Consider the following 20260-nt stretch of genomic DNA (forward strand, 5'->3'; position numbering starts at 1 on the left):
CTTCTTTGGTGTGCCTTAGCCTCCCCGTCGTCCACAAAGAGAGTATATGGTAGAAAAACAGGGGTAGCCTTCGAGGAAAATCCTACCATTAACCAAGTTCAACAAAACCAAAGAGACACACCCGAGGCGGACGTGGCAAACATGGGAGGAGCGGTAGAACCAAATAGGGTCGAACTCCCTAGAAACTGACCACGAGGCCGTGTGGAGGAAGAACCAAGGATAGCATTGGTAAATAGGAATCAGAATGCTGATAACCTCATATAACAAATGCGCTACGATGATATGGCAGCAGATAATAATCTGGCAGCCATGGTTGAAAGAATCATGGCTCGAAACGGGTAAACTTTGGCCTTCGAAGGCCAAAATATACGTCACCACTCTCAGAATATATCCTCCAATCAGACTTACCCCTAGATGGAAGGTACCTAAATTCACTAAGTTTTCTGGGGATACTACTGAATCCACTGTCGAACATGTGGCTAGGTATTTAATAGAGGCAGGAGAAATTTTGAACAACGAAAACCTTAGGATAAAGTACTTTCCAAGTTCTCTCATAAAGAATTCCTTCACATGGTTTACGACCTTGCCACAGAGTTTGATTCACACTTGGACTCAGTTGGAAAGAATGTTCCATGAGCAGTTTTACATGGGACAAACAAAGATTAGTCTAAAAGAGTTAGCCAACATCAAGCGAAGGTTTACTGAGCAATTGATGACTATTTGAATAAATTCCTCTTATTAAAAGCCAGATGTTTTACGCAAGTGCCAAAACATGAGTTGGTCGAAATGGCCGCCAAAGGTCTTGATTATTCCATTAGGAAGAAATTGGGCACCCAATACTTGAGGGATATGGCCAAACTAGCTGATAGGGTTCGACAAATAGAGCGTTTGAAGGAAGAAAAAGCTAGAGCCAATAGGAATAAGAGAGTGGCCTACGTCGAATTTAATGAAGATAACGAAGGACCATATGACGAGCCTTCGAACTTAGACGAAAGCGAGATCGACCTTGTTGAACTAAAACAAGGCTCTCCCTATTCATGTAAGGTCTTAGCTCCTTCGAATGGAAAAAACCCTATTGAACCGGAAAAGAATGATAAATTTCCTAAGAAAACTTATACGTTCGACGTTACAAAATGTGAGGAAATCTCCGACTTGTTAGTTAAGGATGGCCAAATGATAGTGTCTCCTGGTGCTAAAATGCCTCCTTTAGAACAAAGAAAGAAAAAAGGTTTTTGTAAGTACCATAATTTCCTGGGTCATAAAATGTCTCAATGTTTTCTTTCCAGGGATCTTGTTCAGAATGCTATTCAGGAGGGAAGACTCAAATAAGGAGAGAAACCCAGAAGCCAGATGAAGATTGACTCTGACCCTCTGCAAGTAGCTAACGCTCACTACACATATCCAAATGATGTAAACATGGTCGAAGTTACTAATGACTTCAACAACACCATCAACATGGCCGAAATTACTGAAGATTTTATTCATAAGGCTGTCATGGTTAGGGTTTCTGAGTACCTTGACCAGGAGTCCCTCAAGAATTTTGTCCAGGAGGCTGCTGAAAGCTTCGTCAAAGGAATCACTGATAGTTTCGACGCTAGAATCACTTAAGATTCTAATTTGATGATGGTAACCAAAGAGACTGCTAATAGTTTCATACAAATGGGTAAGGCTGCTGAGAGCCTTCAAACGAAATTCCATAATCTGGGCATTACTGATGATGCCAACATGGAAGTCAAAATGGTCAAAGTCTCAAGGAAACTTCCATGGAAGTCGACGACGAGCATCGACAAGAAGAATACAACAAATTAGTCTTCCTAAAAGAAGAATAAACTCTTGTGGATTTCCTCCATAGGTGCCAAGGGAAGAAATCAGAAGTCATGTTATGCTTTCGATGTAGTGTCGTGTTCGGAAAAAAAGCGACGCACAATCTTGAGGGAATCAGGAAGGCAAAAGACAAATGGGATTAGGGAGCCCCTTAGGACCAACAGGTTTGCGAGTCTAGAAGAGCTTTCGATCCAAGGAGGTATTTTGACCCAAACAGAACTTTGGTGAAACTTGATGAGACAAGACAAAAGGATCCTACTACCAGACCTATCTCCTTCAAACCCACTATAGAGGCTTACAATGGAAAATGGGTGAGGCCGACTTACGGCAGAAAGCGTGGTCAGGGAAAATGGCAGAACTTCGAAATAGACAGAGGTTTGTCGTTGGCCTACCGTAAAGAATTTCAGGCGTCCTGAAAAGCAACCCACATCTCTGAGAACTATATAGGAAAAATCCCACGATGAGGTCCCAATGGAGAAGGGAACAGAGAAGAAGAAAGGCCCAGAGGGAAATTGGAGCAAGAGAAAATGCTGAATCCAGCACCAACGTGCCTGCCAGAAAGAAGGAGAAAAAGGATTTAAAGTTGGCCGAGAGGATGCTTACCACTCAAGAAAAGGCAAATAAAGAAAAATATGATCGAGCAGTAGTAGAAGATGAAATGCTCATAGATGATTTCGACTCTGGGTCAGAGCCTTCGCTGGATATCAGAGTTAATATGGTCTCAGTGCTCCCTAGAGAATTCGACCAGATAATTGAGGTCAAAGATACTGACAATATCACAGAAATGGAAATGGTCGCTCATAAACCAGTGTGTTATTACGTAATGAATAATGGTTGCGTGGAGGAAAAAAGGCTTTCTTCGAGTGACCAGATGAGGTTATGAAGAATCATCTTAAGCCTCTGTTTATTACCGGGAAGGTCGAAGACGTCCCAATTAACAAGATTTTGGTAGATTGTGGCGCAACGGTGAACCTGATGCCACATCACCTTTTTAAGGAAAATAGGTAAGTATGACACCGACGCCAAGCCTCATAACATGACACTTTCCAATTATGAAGGGAATATGAGTACTACCCTTGGGCTAATCCAAGTCAAGCTAACGGTGGGAACTGTCACTCGATCAACGATGTTCATGATTGTGGAGACAAATGCCAACTATAACTTGTTACTTGGACGCAAATGGATACATGGAGTTGGAGCTGTACTATCCTCCATGCACTAGAGAATCACCATCTGTCGCCCAAACAATATTATGGATAATGTAGAAGCAGACCAGGGATACTTCAAGACTCTAATCAATCATGTCGACAAACGCCAGTTTGACAAACATTTGGCCAATATTGCTCCATGCGATTCGGCCAGCTTTGCATTCACTCCAGATGATAATGCATACTGTTCTTTGTATCTACACCCCACAATGGTTTTCAATGGGATCGTGAAGCAGTGGCGAAGATGATTTTGGATACATAAAAACGTAAGAAGTCGACCCAACAGGTTGGGGAAGCAAATTCTGTGAGGATGACTGAGTTTGAAGCACTAAAAAGAATTTCGGCTTACATAGCCGAAAACAAACAGCAAGCGGCCTTAGAGGCTGAAGACAAGCACTTGGCTGTCGAAGCCAACAAGGAGCTTCACCAAAAAGGTCCTGGGAAGGACTTTGATCCATAACCACCTGATAAGGTTCAGGATGAAGATGAAGGCCAGAGGCTCGACGCCATTTATGATGACGAGCCTTTGGGTTTCGAGAAGGATCCGCTTGCAACAAACATTAAGATGTTGGCTCAAGATCCACTCGAAGAAATTGACTTAGGAGAGGGATCGAGAAAAAGGAAAACTTACATCAGTGCCAATATTAGCCCTCGACTCAAAGTCGAAGTGATTCAACTGCTGAAAGAGTTCAAGGACTGTTTCGCATGAGATTATGATGAGATGCCTCGTTTAAACAGAGGCCTGGTCGAAATGAGGTTGGCAATCAAGCCTGGGAAGAAGCCCATCAAGCAGATTCCGAGGCGATTTGCACCTGAAATTCTCTCAAAGATTAAAGAGGAGGTCAAAAGGCTTCTTCGTTGTAAATTCATTCGTACGGCCAGGTACATCAAATGGTTGGAAAATATTATATGGTACGTCAAAAGGCTCCCAAAGGATGAATATTCAATGCCTGTGGCGGAGATGTTAGTCGATTCTGCCGTAGGCCATGAGTATCTTAACATGCTTGATGGATATTCTGGATATAATCAGATATTCATTGCTGAGGAGGATGTCCCAAAAACAACGTTTCGATGCCCTGGAGCCTTAGGCACCTATGAATGGGTAGTCATGCCTTTTGGTCTAAAGAATGCTGGGGAAACATACCAAAGAGCAATGAATTAGATCTTCCATGATTTCATAGAGACTTTTACGCAAATCTACATTGATGATATTGTTGTTAAGTTTGTTTCAGGGAAGAGCCATTTGGACCATCTTCGATTGTCTTTTGAAAGGATGAGGAGACATGGTCTAAAAATGAACCCTCTCAAATGTGCGTTTTGTATGCAGGCTGGAGATTTCTTAGGCTTTGTGGTCCACAAAAAAGGAATCGGAATAAACCAGAACAAGACCAAGGCCATAATGGAGGCGAAAGCGCCATCAACTAAGAAGGAATTGCAGTCGCTGCTAGGCAAGATCAATTTCTTGAGGAGATTCATCTCGAACCTTAGCGGAAGAACACAAGCCTTCTCACATTTTCTTTGACTCAACAAGGAAGGCTTTGAATGAGGGCAAGCTCAACATATTCCAAATCAAAAATATTTTGGTTACTTGCAGGATCAATCAGATTGATCCTAGGACATGTGCTAATTATTTTTAGGGGTGAAGTCTGAGGAATGATAAACACTTCGACAAGGTTCATACTCAAATAACTTGTTAGAGAATATAAAGGAAAGATAATGCAAGGAAATCAAAGAAAGTACTAGAAGGTAAATGGCGAATAAGATAAATTTTTGAAAAGAAAAGAAAAGAAAAGAAAAGATTGATTAAATTGCTTTAAATAAAAACATGGTGCGAAAACAAACATACATTTTCTCAATATACATTTTCTCTACACACTGGTACTTTGGGTAATTTGATGAATTTGTATAATATTGAACACACCTCATCCTAATACTAAGACTTCCTATTTATTCCAATCAAAATAACCGCTTTTAACAACCTATTCACCAAATTGAGACAAGTGGCACTCTGCATGTGCACGACTGCCCACCATGCCCCACGTATGCTCAGTAGTTTAGATAAGAACAGAGAATTCTCTCCCTTATTTGAATTCAAATCCTTTGTCGAACTGCCGTTAGTGATGCTTCTGTTTCTCCACAGCTGGAAACATTTATAAGTCCACAAAACACCTTTACCTGTGTATCAAGGTATCTTCGTCTGGAATTTCAAACTGTATAATTTTGTCGAAACATTCAATTTCTTCACGGGAACTTATTTCCTTATTTAATTCTCTTAATCCATATCAGGCGTCGAAATTAGAGCTAACAAATTGGAGCTAACAGTAATATGTTAGTTACTATATTGTCCTTTGATTTGGCATAATGAAAATTATTAAGAAGGACAAATTAGGGTGATTGGTTACATGTTTTAGTAATGGGTAGGTAGTTGATGATGGGGATTCAATTAGGATTTGTTTCTCCAAAACAGCTCCACAAAAAGTTTTTATTTGATTTGAATTTGAATTTAATTCTCCTTGATTTAAATTAAGTTTAATTAATTAATCAAGCAAATCAGATTGCTAAAATATAACAATAATCCTTGTTGCACAAGTAGCAAAAAATGCGTTATAGACAGTTGGAAAAAGCGCACTCACAACAGCAGCCTTGTCCTACAGACAAGGGCCACATGCTGGGACATCTATTCTCACATGTGTCATTTCTTCACAAAAGCAGTTGGAATCAGATGTGCCATACCAACTAGAACATCATGTCCAACATGTGTTCATACCATGTTGTTTTGCATAATGCAACCAATCCAAAAAGGAACAACATGCGCTTTATGTATGCCTTACTCCCATGTCATTGCGGCATGTTAAGTGTTCTCCAAGACACTTTCTTGGATTTATCCGACATTTACAAAGTCGTAAGCGTATTCAGTGTATACAATAATAGATTTCCAGAGATATCAAAAGAGTAATATTTGCCTACATATCAAGGGTATGTAATTTGGCACAACAAAAATATGAGAAGGAAGAAAAATGTATGTCTCAACATCACGCGTATTATAACCAAAATGGATACGATTGACAAATTAGAAAGAAAGTGTGGTATATGTCGTCAGCCTGGACACACACAGAAACGTTGTCCCGATGTTGGAACAACCTCTGGATGATAATTTATTATGTTTTTAAATTTTGTTGTAACCATAAAATTTACTATAGATAATGTCTTTTGGTTACAACAAAACGAACATAAACACGCCTAGAACAACAACACAAACAACAAATAAAAAGACTTAACACAACAACATATGTAAGAGATTGCAACAATCAAAACAATATCATCTCGCGCAAACATCATATCCCTAACATCGTTTCCATCTTTAATTGACACCCACACACGCTGAATATCATCATTGTCATCCTCAATAGAGATCTATAAAACAAGTCTCTCAATACTTCTAATTCTTTCACCATCATTAATCCCTCTGTCAAACCCAATGATCAAATTCCTCTAAAGTTTCTAGAATCTCCAAATATTTCAAAAATGCATCTTCATCATAGACTTGGTTCTTGAAAAACAAACATGCACGTGTCTCTTACGACTCATGTTAGAACAAGTGAAGAAAAGATTAAGAAGAAAATAAGAAGAGGGATGAAAAGTGGTAGAAGACACACTTCTATTTATGCCACACATTGATGTCACCTCCTAACACTAATACATAGACGCCAATTGAACAAACTTGATTTATAGGAAGTTTGACCTCTAATTTATCCAATGGAGAAGTGAGTCTAATTGATTTGTATTTTACATTACAATTTTTTTTCTTGTTTGAAATTTATGAGAAAACATGATTATTTGGGAAATTTTACTGAAAAATATGGGTTATTTTGAAATAAAATTCAGTTAAACTATAAATAAAAACTAATAAATTTTACTTGAAGCAAATTTACTTGGTTAAGAATATATCAAGTGAATCACATTAATTTCCCCTAATTATAGATTATCTATAATAGATACGAAGAGGAAGCAATTAACACTTTATTAAATTTATCAAAATGAAAAAACAGAAAACAATGGAAGAAGAAAGAAAACAGTGATAACCAAATCGAATGTTCACTGTAACACAAAACACACTCTCAGAACCAAACCACCGCTCTTAACCACCGTCCACCGCCGCCACCACCACCACCACCACCACCACCACCACCATGTTAGAACGAACACTCTCCTCCCGCCGCGGCAACTCTCACGGCGAAGGCGACGAAGACATTCTCAACGACGACGAATCCAAGACGAAGAAACAACAATACATCCTCTTTCGCTTTACCAACAGATTTTCAACCTACCTTTCCCGAAATGGTAGCCAGTGCGTGCTGTGTGGCGCCACCGCATTGATTCTTCTCTTGATTTTCTCGCTCTTCTTCACCTCTCGCAACTTCGTCTGCATCTCGTCTTCCTCTTTCTTCAAACCCGCTGCTCGCGCTGCTTTCTTTGGTCTCGATGGACTCGACTCCGATTTCGGAGCACTCGGTGTGCCCTGCTGTAAGTCTCTTTGCGCTGATCTGATCTCTTTCATGTTTAATTTGTATTTTCGTGAATCGTAATTTGGTCTGATTTTTAGGTTTTGTTTGGATCCAGAGAAAGAAAACATACAAAATTGTAGCTTTAGGAGTTTCTTTGTATATGGAAGATCAAAATGAAATGCTTCTCGATTGGAATGTTAGCTTTTTTTTAATGTTCAATTTATTATTTATTTTCTGATTCCTGATCCCATGAATGCAATCAAATTTCCTTCTCTTTTTGCATAATTGGTTGATTTTGAACTGCTATTCTTGGTTTGGCTTTATTCCATCTTCATTTGAATGCTCATAAATAGCTTTAGGAATTTATATACATAAAGAGAAAATAAGATATGTGCCCTCAGTGTAAATTTTTTACCATGACAACCCATCATCGACGTGTATTCCATATTCAGTCAAATCACGCATATTTTAAAATTACTTTGATGGCATGGCAGACTGATGGTTTTTTATTGGAGACAGTGTAAAACATTTTACACTGGTTAGTGCATGTCTCTTTGAGTGTACTATTGTTAGATAACAGAAAGTATCAATTTTTTGTGGCCAAACTAGTATTTATTTAACACTTTTGGGTACATTTATCGTCATATCACACTTTTGAGTTGAGCGTAAAATGTTGATTTTAGCGGCATTATAATCCTTAGTATTTACGATCCTTTCAAATAAATGGTGGAGCTTAAAGTTACACCTCTTGCTTGACTGCACATGATTTGTGAGAGTGATTCAAAAAGTGGTGGATTGACAATTTTGTTTTCTGTTGTTTCAAGCTCTTGGTTTGTGATTTTGAAATGATAAGTCATACTGTTTGTTGTTGTTGGATACTTATAATCTTATCCTTGGTAAAGGCAGATCGAAACATGGTAAAACTGTAGAATGGACATCAAAAGATCTGCTTAAGGGGCTGGAAGAGTTTGTTCCTATATATGAGACACGGCCAATCAAAAACAACATGTATGGGATGGGTTTAGACCACAGCTTTGGACTTTGGTTTATTGCCCGGTGGCTAAAACCAGATTTGATGATCGAGAGTGGTGCTTTTAAAGGACATTCGACTTGGGTTTTGCGGCAAGCTATGCCTGACACGCATATTATTTCTATTACACCCAGGCATCCAGAAAAGTATCTAAAAAAGGGACCTGCTTATGTTGATGGTAACTGTACATATTTTGCTGGAAAGGACTTTGTGGATTTTGGGAGTATTGATTGGCCAACAGTGATGAGCAAACAAGGGATTACGGACCTTAGTCGGGTTCTTATATTTTTTGACGACCACCAAAATGAATTGAAAAGGTGAATTACTAGATCTTTGAGATGCATGATTCAATAGTTGAGTACTTGTGATGAAATTGCTACTGCTTATCATAATTATTTTTTACTTCTCATAATGAGCAGAATCGAACAAGCTCTGAAAGCTGGGTTCCGACATCTTGTTTTTGAGGATAACTATGACACTGGTACTGGTGATCATTATTCACTGAGGCAGATATGTGATCAATTTTATATACGAGGTGTGTAAACTCTCACTTTGCTATTGAATTACGTTATTTGATTGAATTTTCTTTCTGTTACCGTGATAAATGCATACAAATAATATGCATAAATAGAATTGACGAGAAATGAATGAAAATCCAACATATAAAGCCAGAAAATTGATGAAAAACACTACTACTAGTTTGTAGTGAGACAGACATAAGTCTGTATAGTAACTTGAAAGGTTCAAATCCTAGAAATGGCAGCAAAAATACATTTTGGTTACCAGGAAACATAGTGTAGACCGTACAATCCTTTGAGCTAGCACTCGATCTTGACTATATTGCTCAAACCATGATTGGGCTTATTAAAAGCCCATGATGCGAAACCCACATCTTAAAACTGAAATGTCTTCTTCTCATTAGAACGCATGCCACTTGTTCTTACTGCTGCAACCCACCACTACTCTGTTGCATCTTGGCATCTTTCTCTTCTTTTGTTATATTTAATGGTAAGTTACTAGTATATATAAATACTAAATACTAATTAAGTTGTAAATTAAATTATTTATTTTAAGTAGTTTTATATACATTCATATAAATAAGTTTATTTTGTATTTCAGTTATTTAAGTATTTTTCCACACCGGTTAGACTAACGAAATACTCGGCCCATAGTTGGGCAGCCCAACTTGGGCTTATAAAAGCTCTTTATGTGAAATGCAAACCGTAAAACTAAAATATCCTCTTCTCAATAAAACATATGCAGCCTCTTCTCTTTTACTGACGCAGTCCGCCGTCGCACTGCTGTATCACTGCATCCTTCTCATACTCTTCCTCCTTTGTTTCTTGCTTCTTCTTTGCACGTGAATATCTCAGCCAAAAACATTAGATTGTGGCCGAAAAGTTTCAGAAGATTATTGGGGGTAAAAATGGCGTTTGTATCGAATCAGTCATGAGCAAATCAAACGGTAGTAGTCTTCATAGTTGCTCTATTTGTTGTTATTACACACTAACAAAATTTACTTCCAAATCTCTACCTGTATTTCCTACAAAGGGACTTAAGTTGACGAAAACAATTAAATAGCTTCATTCTGCGACACAATAAGTACTTAGACTACGGCAGACAAGTAGAGATTTGTATCAATCGCCAATTGAAGTCCTTTTGCACATACACAAGTAGAGATTTTATAGGGGAAGTTGTTAAGTTCATAATCAAGAATGCAGGAGTATAAGAGTATTATCATTTGACTTGTTCGTGATGGATTGTGGATGAATCGACTGCAACTATGTTTGCTATATTATCCATGGGCTTCTCCCAAATTGTCAGTGTTTTCGAATATAAACTTGGGAGAGTGCGTGAGAAAAGTAAGTGGTGGCTTTGAGAAGTGGATCACAACCCTAAGACTACTTAACAGTTGCTTGCCGGTGACTAAATCTCTCTTTGCTGCCATTCTGAGGGTTTGACATTTCAAGTTGCTATAGGCTTATGTTTTGTTCCACTGCAGAATAATAGTAGTGCATTTCATTAATTTGCTGGTTTTTGTATTTTCTTACATTTTTTATCATTATATTCATGTATATTACTTGTGTAGGGAAGTTATGCATAAACAGATGTATATGGAACTGCACATATGAATTCTGCCATAGCCAATGTCAAGAGGGGTTTACTTAATACTAAAAAATTTCTCAATTAGGGTTTTGGTTGTTAAAATATAAGCAATGTTGGCACAAAGTCCAGCATCCATTTGTTGGAAAATGTTTGTATGATTCCATGCAACTGTTGATAATCTTCATACTGGTGGAGTATTATTCTAGTAACATTGGAAAAGGAATTTGACATTTGTTTTGTTCTTTTGTTGATCTAAGGCGGGGGACACAGTTGCTTCAAAGACAGCGACGAAGCTAGAATCAGGTCAAAAAGGAAGGAATTCTGGGAGAAAGCAGTTGATATCGAAGAACTATGTGGGCCAGGGGAAGCATGGTGGGGAGTTAGAGGGTACATGCGCGACAACTTCAATCACAGTAATCAGCCAATATCTTACGCACAACACTTCCAGAATAGTCGGTATGTTGAATCTATTCTTGATGTGTACTGGGAACTCCCACCAGTTGCTGGTCCTTCCCTCACTCATCAAACCAGATATGATCCTGCGCGTGCTCCCATTCCTATTGTTGAAGATGGGCGATATGGTTTGTTCCAGCGGCTTGGTTTGGGGAAACTTGACAATTCTGTATTTAATGGATACACTCAGATGGTTTATTTACAGATATCTGAACAATAATTTACAGTTGCTTAGACAAGGGTATGATGTAGTTGAAGGAATTTTTGTACCTGTATTATTGACAAGTATTTGCTTCAGCCTGATTTGGCTCAAGATATAGTTCTTTTATTTTTCTTGCCATTTCCTTGTTCAAATTCTTTAGAATTCTTTACTCATTTTTAATTCTATCTAATTTTCGTTTAGTTGATTTTTATGTTTGGTGGCTAAGTACTAATATGATTGCCAATATGTTCTTTTATGTGTCATTAGTTTTCTATTCTTCTATTACTGTATTTTTGTTTTTTAATTAGATTAGTGGTTGGAATTCACCATTTAAAAATGAATAAACGGGATGTCGAAGATTTGAATATGCGTCCCAGCATCTAAGGTTCTTGCACAACTACTAATTCAGCTGATTTAATGGGATTTCTATTGTTGCAGTTCTATTACTACTGTATTAGTTATTGATGGTCCAACTATTAAAAAAAATCTAGTAGTAATATTTAGTCTCGTGAGTTTGGTCTCACAATACTCTTGAAATAAAATTAGTTATGAAGAACTTTATTATGCATTTATTCCATTGGTATTGTTACAGTCTTCAAGAAAAACTCATTAAAGTTGGACCATTTTTTTCTAGTTATTATCTGATTCAATGAATGTGACATATAAATGGACATCAATAATTCTGACCTTTGTGGTAGAAATAATGCTTATTTTGGTTTCAAGCTTGATCATTATGTAGCCTAACATAATTTTGAGTCAAATCAAGTGTTCTAGTGTGCAAAAATAATGACAGAATTTGACATGTCATTCACATCATAACTGTTGCATATTTCCTTTCTATATTGGTGGCTATAAACATTAGTACAATCCAAAGAAATAGTAATATCTTAATATCAAAATCCAAATAGTATGTTCAGATTGTGTATATCAAGAACTACATGAGAAAAACTAATGAATAGTTGCAGATGAAAATGCACAACAAGCAAAGTTTTTATACATCAACAAGAATTCAAAGGTACACAAAACAGATATGCAAGCAAAACATGTGTATATAGATTTCTGGATATGTCTCATTAAATTCTACTAATTTTGAAGACTTGTCAGACTCAGACTATAAATTCACAAAAAACTGAGACACTGAATTACATATATATTTTTGATTTGGAACATAACCATATAAACTCAAACTTTCTTGTAAAACTTCATATATGCATATCAGTGAAAACTTCACTTTTGTTTTCTGCATTACTTTTGGCTCCTAGATTTTTCCATGGCTCTTGGAGCTGCAAACAAGATAATTGATAACATAACATATTTTTCAGCACTCCAATGTAAAACCAATGATCAATATCAAAGACTAGGATGAAACAGAATAAAACATACCTAGCCCAATTGCCTCAGAACCTTTCATGATCCTTAGTCTCCGACACGAGTCGGCGAACATCCTGCATCAACAAACAGTTTAAGTATATTTTTTCAACCACAGGACTATCATATCATTTAACATGATCTTCTATGGTTTTTGATCAAATGAAATAACTTATTACCGCCAAGGAACATCGCCGACAAGCATCCAATCACCATCTTTATCTTCATATGTAAGAACATATTCAGATCCATGTAGAAGATCCCTCAAAGAGCTTTCACTCAGTCCATCTTTCCCAGGAAGTCCAGGAGAATTGCATTGACCTAGTATTAGAAACAAGAATATACTATACATAAGCACTTCTACTATAAGCGCTTAACTAAACTGCTTATCCATACAAGGCCTTGATAGAGTCAATCTAGGAAACTTATTGAACAAGAACATGCAATTTGAAGAAAGTAGAGTTAGTACCAATGGTAAAGCATGTGAACATGTTCTCAAGAGCTGAAGAAAGATCCTTATAGTTGTTATAGATTTTGAGATCAATCTTTCTGAGATAAGGTGCACCATCCATACTCACTTTTACATAGAGACAACCAAATCCTGGTTTTCCTTCATCTTCCTCATTGTTCTTTGTCGAATTCGACGCCATCGAGTTCTTTCGAAAAGATCGAATTGGCGGCCATCCTACAACCTGTGTCCTGTTCCAAAAGTTTCATATAATGAACAACACATAACAAGCTCAATATTTTCCTTAAGCAAAATGATGCAAGAAAAAAAAAACATACTTTGAAACAAGAGCATTCGCATGTTCATTTGTTCCTGAAACATGTTTATTCTTTTCATGTAGTGGTTGGTGAAGAACATCTTTGATGTTTTTTGGGGAAGATTGATCAATAGCATTAAAGAAACCTCTTTTAGCTCCAACACTACATACAAGGTTGTTCAAAGAAGAAGAAACATTAATGTTTTTGTTGAAGTTATGAGAAACTTCTCCAACTTGTTTTCTGTGAGGAGATTGAGAACCAGGTAGGCCTAGTCTGAGTTCTGTCTCCTTGAAGTTGAGAGATGAAGTTTCATCATCATGTTGTAATGGTGTAGACATGAAGTTATTGAAAATACAAGTTCAAATTATTGTTATGATAGAAGAAAGTGAAGTTATGGTGAGATTGATATAATGAAGTATTGGAGAGGAGCTGGATGGTTTTGTTGATGCACAAAAGAACCTTCTTTGGTCTTTATGTACCAAACTTTTTCTTCCATACAAGTATTTATTTATTTTGACTTTATAGGTATAGGAATAGTATATTAATACTCAATCCGTTTTCTAAAATGATTATTCTTTAAAGCTTTTACACATAGACTAAATATACTAAAAATATTGTTATAATACATTATATCTTTATTAAATTAATCTTATTAATATATAATAATTAAATAATCGTAATTGAGAAAATAACAATTATTATTGAAAAGTTAAAATAACAATTATTTTAATATCCCTTTTTAAGAGGGGCTCACCCATTCGTAAACTGAGAAAATGTTACGTTTGTAATAACTAAGGAGCTCGGTCATTCATTGGCCAAAGATTCAATATATTTTATTATTTTTTAATTTGTTATTAAATTAGTTTATCATAAATTAATATCATAATAAATATATTATTTTAATAATATAATTTTTTTATAAATATTTTTAATAACTTTTAAATTAAATTGTATTGTTTAAAAATATATTTATAATTATGATAATTAAGCATTTAAACAATTTGAAGAAGTAATATATATTTTATTGATTGTAAAGAAATAATATACATTTTAAGTATAATTGATCATCAAGTCCCTTAACTTAATTTAATATTTTGCTTTAATCCCTTAACTAAAAAATGTTACAAGTTAGTCCCTTAACTTCACTTCCGTTACCCTATTTGGTCTCTTCCGTCAATTTTTGACAAAAAAAATATTGAATGAAAAAATTTGGCATATCCAGAAGTTGCTCATTCGAGAGTTCAAAGTCGGGGGGTGAATGTGTTGATTGTGTGAAGTGTCAGGTTGGGTTTGTTGAATTGGAGGATAATAGACATTATCAAGGTTGAATAAAGAAGTGAGTTGAAAGAAAGTAATGTTAAATGTTTCGTATTGGGATTGAGGGTTTGAGTTGTCGAATTTTGGTTGAGGAATTTGAGTGTAATGTATGGATGGTCGAATGATGGTTTGTTGTTGATATTGTTGGTTGTAGTAGTAGTTTGTTTGAGGTATGGAGAGTGGGGAGATTGTTGTTGGGATGAGGTGGCATAAAAGGTGTGTTGTTGTGTGGTCTGGATGTGATGGTATGTTTGTTGCGCAGATGAAGATGTTTGGCCCTTAAATTGGGATGTGTGCATGGGGGAATTTCGTGATCTATGTGCACAATAGTTTGTTGCATTGAAGAAGAGACATGTTGACGGGGGTCATTCAAAAATTGTGTGGGAGCAACAACATGCATAAATGACATTGACCAAAACCAATCCATATATTTTCTACTTGACTTACACTCACTAACTACCGTGTTCCCCTCCAAAACCAAATGTCTTATTTTTTTCCATTCTTTAACTTCATCTCTGTTCAAATCTTGCCAGTGTCTTTCCCATGCTAAGGCCATAGTCATGTTATGGTGTTCCTTTAGACGTCTCGACTGAGAAGAGATTTGTTGTTCAAACCCAAACTGGAGTTTGACCATATCTGTCTAATGCATCTCAAAACTAAAGAAATAGATAATATTAGTTGCCGCACTCCAGACTCGGCTATAACTATAATCAGACACTGGGTATGAAAGGTACGATCTCCATATAAATTGCATTAAGAAATATAATAGTTAGAATGTAAATAAGAAATTTAGAAAACTTATAGATCCGTAAGGTTTCAAACTTACATCTTTTTCCTCCATGTGCTCGATTGTGACTCGATATCCACGTAGATGATATCTCGTTGGCACCATCTTGCCTTTACAAAAAATATATATTAATTTTAGGTATAGTTTACTAAGAGGATAATAAAATGCATTCATAGATTAAAAAATACATTAATGCATATGGATGTGATGGCTCCACGGTATTGACAAGAGTAAACAGCGGTATACGCGTGAATTCCCAGACACTGAGTAATACAACACAACCTCCTATGCTCTTGGCTCCTTTTTGGGATATCTTGCACATATGTCTATACAATGTTGTTATACAAGCTGAACCCCAACTATATGTGTTGCATTTATCTAGATCTCCTACTAAAGGTAACCAAGATGAATGCAACAAATTGTGACTCTTGTCTGGCATCAAGAATGTAACAATGAGAAGTAAAATATATTATTTAGCATGAAGAACGTTTTCTGCTTAGGTGGGTGAAGATTTATTTTTTAATTTTGCTAAGAGAGCTTCTAACCAAATAATTTTCACAAAAGATCCATTTTCATATGAAATGGTAGGTTCTACATCTAAATTCTCAATGTAAATATCATTTGTTACATTTGTGATGCGATTGTAGGAAATTTCAAGCATTTCACTTACCTTTCTCCCATGTCATTGCAACATATTTTAGAATACGCTAGGACTACTCACATGTCAGACGTGTTCAAAATTCTTAACGTATTGAAGGTCTACAAGGAAAACTTCCTTGGACTTTCCCATGAGGAAAGTTGACCACAATATATAGGATTTACTTGTTTCCACAATGAATCTATGAGAAGGAAGAAGAAAGGACGCTCAACCAGCACCCGAATTAGAACCGAAATAGACAATGTTGAAAAAGAAAAGAGAATGTGTGGAATTTGTTGTGAAATAGACCATATGCGTATAAAATGTCCAAATGCAGCAGACCCCTCTAGATGATTACCCGACTTTTTTAATATCATCTTTTAAGAAAGTATTAAGTACTAGTATTAAGTTATCTTAAGTAATGTATTTCTAATGTCTATGGAACAAGCAGTAAGAAATATATTTAATATTAAAGACTTCTGATTACAAAGTATAGTCACAAAAATGAAAATTCAAATAACTTATTAACAAACTAATCAACAACAACAACCAACACAAGTGGACCTTCGACTCCTCTGTTAACTTCACCATCATGTGCTGAAAACATACACTGAACATCTAAATCATTCTTTATATGATCAAAGAAATACATGTACGTATCCATTTAATATGCATCAGTCAACGTTATGTATGGACAATGATATTCTACTTTTCTCACATTCATACGACGACCACCCAAATGTCGAAAACCCGTGTTGATGACTGCAATCAGTATTCTGAAATTTCATTGCAGATATAGGTAAAAACTCATTTTTTTGTCTTGATCATAAAACACAAGAGCCCATACGTACATGTTTACAAATACAATCTGTTAGGTGAGATGAATTATGTTTCTTCAGATCAAGTTACTTATAGAAAATCAATGAATGTTCGACTACAAATTAATTAATATATATTTTTAAATAAATAAAAAATATTATTTCAAAAAATTAAAATAATTTATAAAAATATGATTTTCTTCATTAAAAATTAAAATTAAAATTAAAATTTTACTTATTAATAAACTAATTAAAATCAATAAATAAACAAAAAAAAATATTAAAATATTCAATTCTTTATCTAATGAATGGCATATTCTCGTCCATTGAATAGACGGATCTTTCTTAAAAAGATAACTAAAAATATATTTTTTTAAAGTGAGATAAATTAAAAAAAATAATTTAAAAAATGAGGCTGAATAATAAAAATAGTCTAAAACGACAAAGTCATTTTAAATCGTATGATTATGTCTGCGGGACTTTTTTTTTTCTCTTTCTAGTATTATAGAGATTAATAAAGAGTTTAGTGAATATGCATTTTTTTTAATGTAAAGTGATTTACAACTCTTTAATTTGATACATCATGTTTGACAAAAAAGTTTAAATAAAAAGTAGTCATGTTTATTTATTCATTTGTTTGTTTGTTGGTGGATTATGATTGATTATTTTAAAATACATTAATAAAGTAGGTATATATGTGAATAACTTTAAGATAAAATAATTAATATTACATCCGTTTTAAAATAAATGAAATGAATAACGTTTATAAATTTTTTGCATACAAAGAATGTATTAATATTATAATAAAGCATTATGTTTTTATTAAATTAATATATTTAAAGTTGAACATATAATAATAATAATAATAATAATTAAATAATATAATTAAAAATAAAATTATTTATATATTAAAAAATAAGAATGATAATTATTTTAAAATAAATTTTATTTCCTAAAACACGAATCATTTAAAACAGAGAGAATATTAATAAGGTCAAAAACAGGCCGACATCAAATAAAAACAAGGCACAAAGAAGTGGCAATGCATAGAAAAGAAATCCAAATAAAAAATACAAGCAAATAGCATTGAAAAGAAGAAAAAATGGGAGAAACAAAGTACGAAGAAAAGATCAAATGCCTAAGAACAATACACACAACAAAGTAGGCTAGATTTTAGAAGTGAGACTTACCAACAGCAGACTTAAAGAGCCACTAAACATCATAAGAACGCGCTAATTGATATATATATTTAATTAATTATATGATTATATTATTTGAATTAATAATATAAATATAAATATTATATTCAAAATTTTCATATTTCAATCGCATGGTCTATAGTAATTATTATTGGTCTAAAGTGTCATTTAATTGGTTTCCTTTCTTTTAGGAGTAGTTGCAACGTATAAACCAATATTTGCTATTCTTATGCCGTTGTTATTAAGTTGCAATTGGAATAATGCCATGCCTTTTCTAAGAATTGCTACTGTTTCATAACAGACGTGATTTTCAATATAAATTACACGTTATGGTCACGGTGGTAAAACAGACAAAAACCAATCTCAATTCTTCTATCAAATATTATCAACAGATACGCTTAGAGAGATTGTGCAATTCTCTTTAAGGATTCCAAAGTATCCTGCAGGAAATTCGCCGGTAACTCCTTTTGCATCCAACATAGAAAGATTGGTGGGGTGAATTGTTCATTAAGCTTAGTGTAAAACTACACGCTTATCGTGCAAATTAATTTCTCTGTTTTAACTCCATTTGTTCTTAGTTTTGCAGCAACACCAAAAATTCAAAGGCGCTAACAATTGTTGGAGTTCTACTTGAGCTTTAAACATTTTGAATTTTTCTAAAACTTCATCTTTTTTTGGTTCAGGCACCTTAACAATTGTTAGCGCCTTTGAATTTTTGGTGTTGCTGCAAAACTAAGAACAAATGGAGTTGAAACAGAGAAATTAATTTGCACGATAAACTTCCAAAGCGTGTAGTTTTACACTAAACTTAAGAAACAATTCACTCCACCAATCTTTCTATGTTGGATGCAAAAGGAGTTACCGGCGAAATTCCTGCCGGATACTTTGGAATCCTTAAAGAGAATTTCACAATCTCTCTAAGCGTATTTGTTCCGGATACTTTGGAATTCTTAAAGAGAATTTCACAATCTCTCTAAGCGTATTTGTTGATAATATTTTACAGAAGAATATTTCTTTCAATTGCTCTCATGCATTAGAGAAGAGAAAGATGATTTAGAATGAGAAATTAATTGAGATTGATTTTTGTCTGTTTTCCCACCGTGACCATAACCTGTAATTTATATTGAAAATCATGTCTGTTATGAAACAGTAGCAACTCTTAGAAAATGCATGACACTATTCCAATTGCAACTTAGTAACAACGTTTCACATAAGAATAGCAAATATTTGTTTATACGTTGCTAGGGGTGGCAAACAGGCATGCCCAGCCCGCAAAAGTTCGCAAAAAATGGGGCGGGGCGGTCATAGTTGAGGATGTGGGCCTAAAACTTATATCCGCCCCGCAAAAAAATGAGGGCGGGGCGGGGAAACCCCGCGAGCACTGCACTCTTTAAGCCCAAAAATGCAAAAATTTATGTAAATACATGTGCCAGCAAAAGCCAACGAAAAAAACGGGGCGGAGCGGGGAGGACACATTTGAGGGTGAAGGCCTAAATCCTTGGTCCGCCCCTCACAAAAGTGCGGGCAAAACAGGCATGCCCAGCGGGCCGAGCCCGTTTTGCCACCCCTAGTTACAACTACTCCTAAAAGAAAGGAAACCAATTAAATGACACTTTAGACCAATAATAATTACTATAGACCACGCAATTGAAATATGAAAACTTTGAATATAATATTTATATTTATATTATTAATTCAAATAATATAATCATACAATTAATTATTATTTTAAATTTTTTTTATATATATTATCTCAATAATTATGTTAGATGTGAATTTATAAAATCAAGTTAATAGTGAATTTATATTATATAAAAAAATTATTATTTTAGTATTAATAAAGTAGAATATTATTTGTACCAAACAGGTCTGTGAGCATTCTCCGGCAAGCAAACTTTATGTACAGAGTTTTTGTTTCTTGAGTATGCATAAAATTTTTCTTGAGTATGCATAAAATACATTATAATTAAGTAAAGTTAAAAATGGAACTACAGTGAATGTTAAAGAAAAACAGAAGAGAGAGAAAATTGAGTTATCCACG

The 20260-nt window shown here is 35.0% G+C and overlaps 2 protein-coding genes across 2 annotated transcripts; one reads left to right on the plus strand and one right to left on the minus strand.

Moving 5' to 3' along the window:
* Positions 1–7031: 7031 nt before the first annotated feature.
* Positions 7032–11466, plus strand: LOC127087465 (uncharacterized). Its single transcript, XM_051028352.1, has 4 exons — positions 7032–7556; positions 8440–8884; positions 8987–9102; positions 10931–11466. The coding sequence occupies exons 1-4, from the start codon at positions 7223–7225 to the stop codon at positions 11344–11346; spliced, it is 1311 nt and encodes a 436-aa protein (XP_050884309.1). The 5' UTR covers positions 7032–7222; the 3' UTR covers positions 11347–11466.
* Positions 11467–12294: 828 nt separating this feature from the next.
* On the minus strand, positions 12295–13950 carry LOC127087466 (auxin-responsive protein IAA8). The gene is made up of 5 exons (XM_051028353.1): positions 13483–13950; positions 13166–13395; positions 12876–13017; positions 12712–12773; positions 12295–12611 (listed from the first exon to the last, which is right to left on the minus strand). The coding sequence occupies exons 1-5, from the start codon at positions 13797–13799 to the stop codon at positions 12574–12576; spliced, it is 789 nt and encodes a 262-aa protein (XP_050884310.1). The 5' UTR covers positions 13800–13950; the 3' UTR covers positions 12295–12573.
* Positions 13951–20260: the final 6310 nt, after the last annotated feature.

The sequence above is a fragment of the Lathyrus oleraceus genome, chromosome 5, assembly GCF_024323335.1.
Source record: "Lathyrus oleraceus cultivar Zhongwan6 chromosome 5, CAAS_Psat_ZW6_1.0, whole genome shotgun sequence".
Taxonomy (NCBI): domain Eukaryota; kingdom Viridiplantae; phylum Streptophyta; class Magnoliopsida; order Fabales; family Fabaceae; genus Lathyrus; species Lathyrus oleraceus.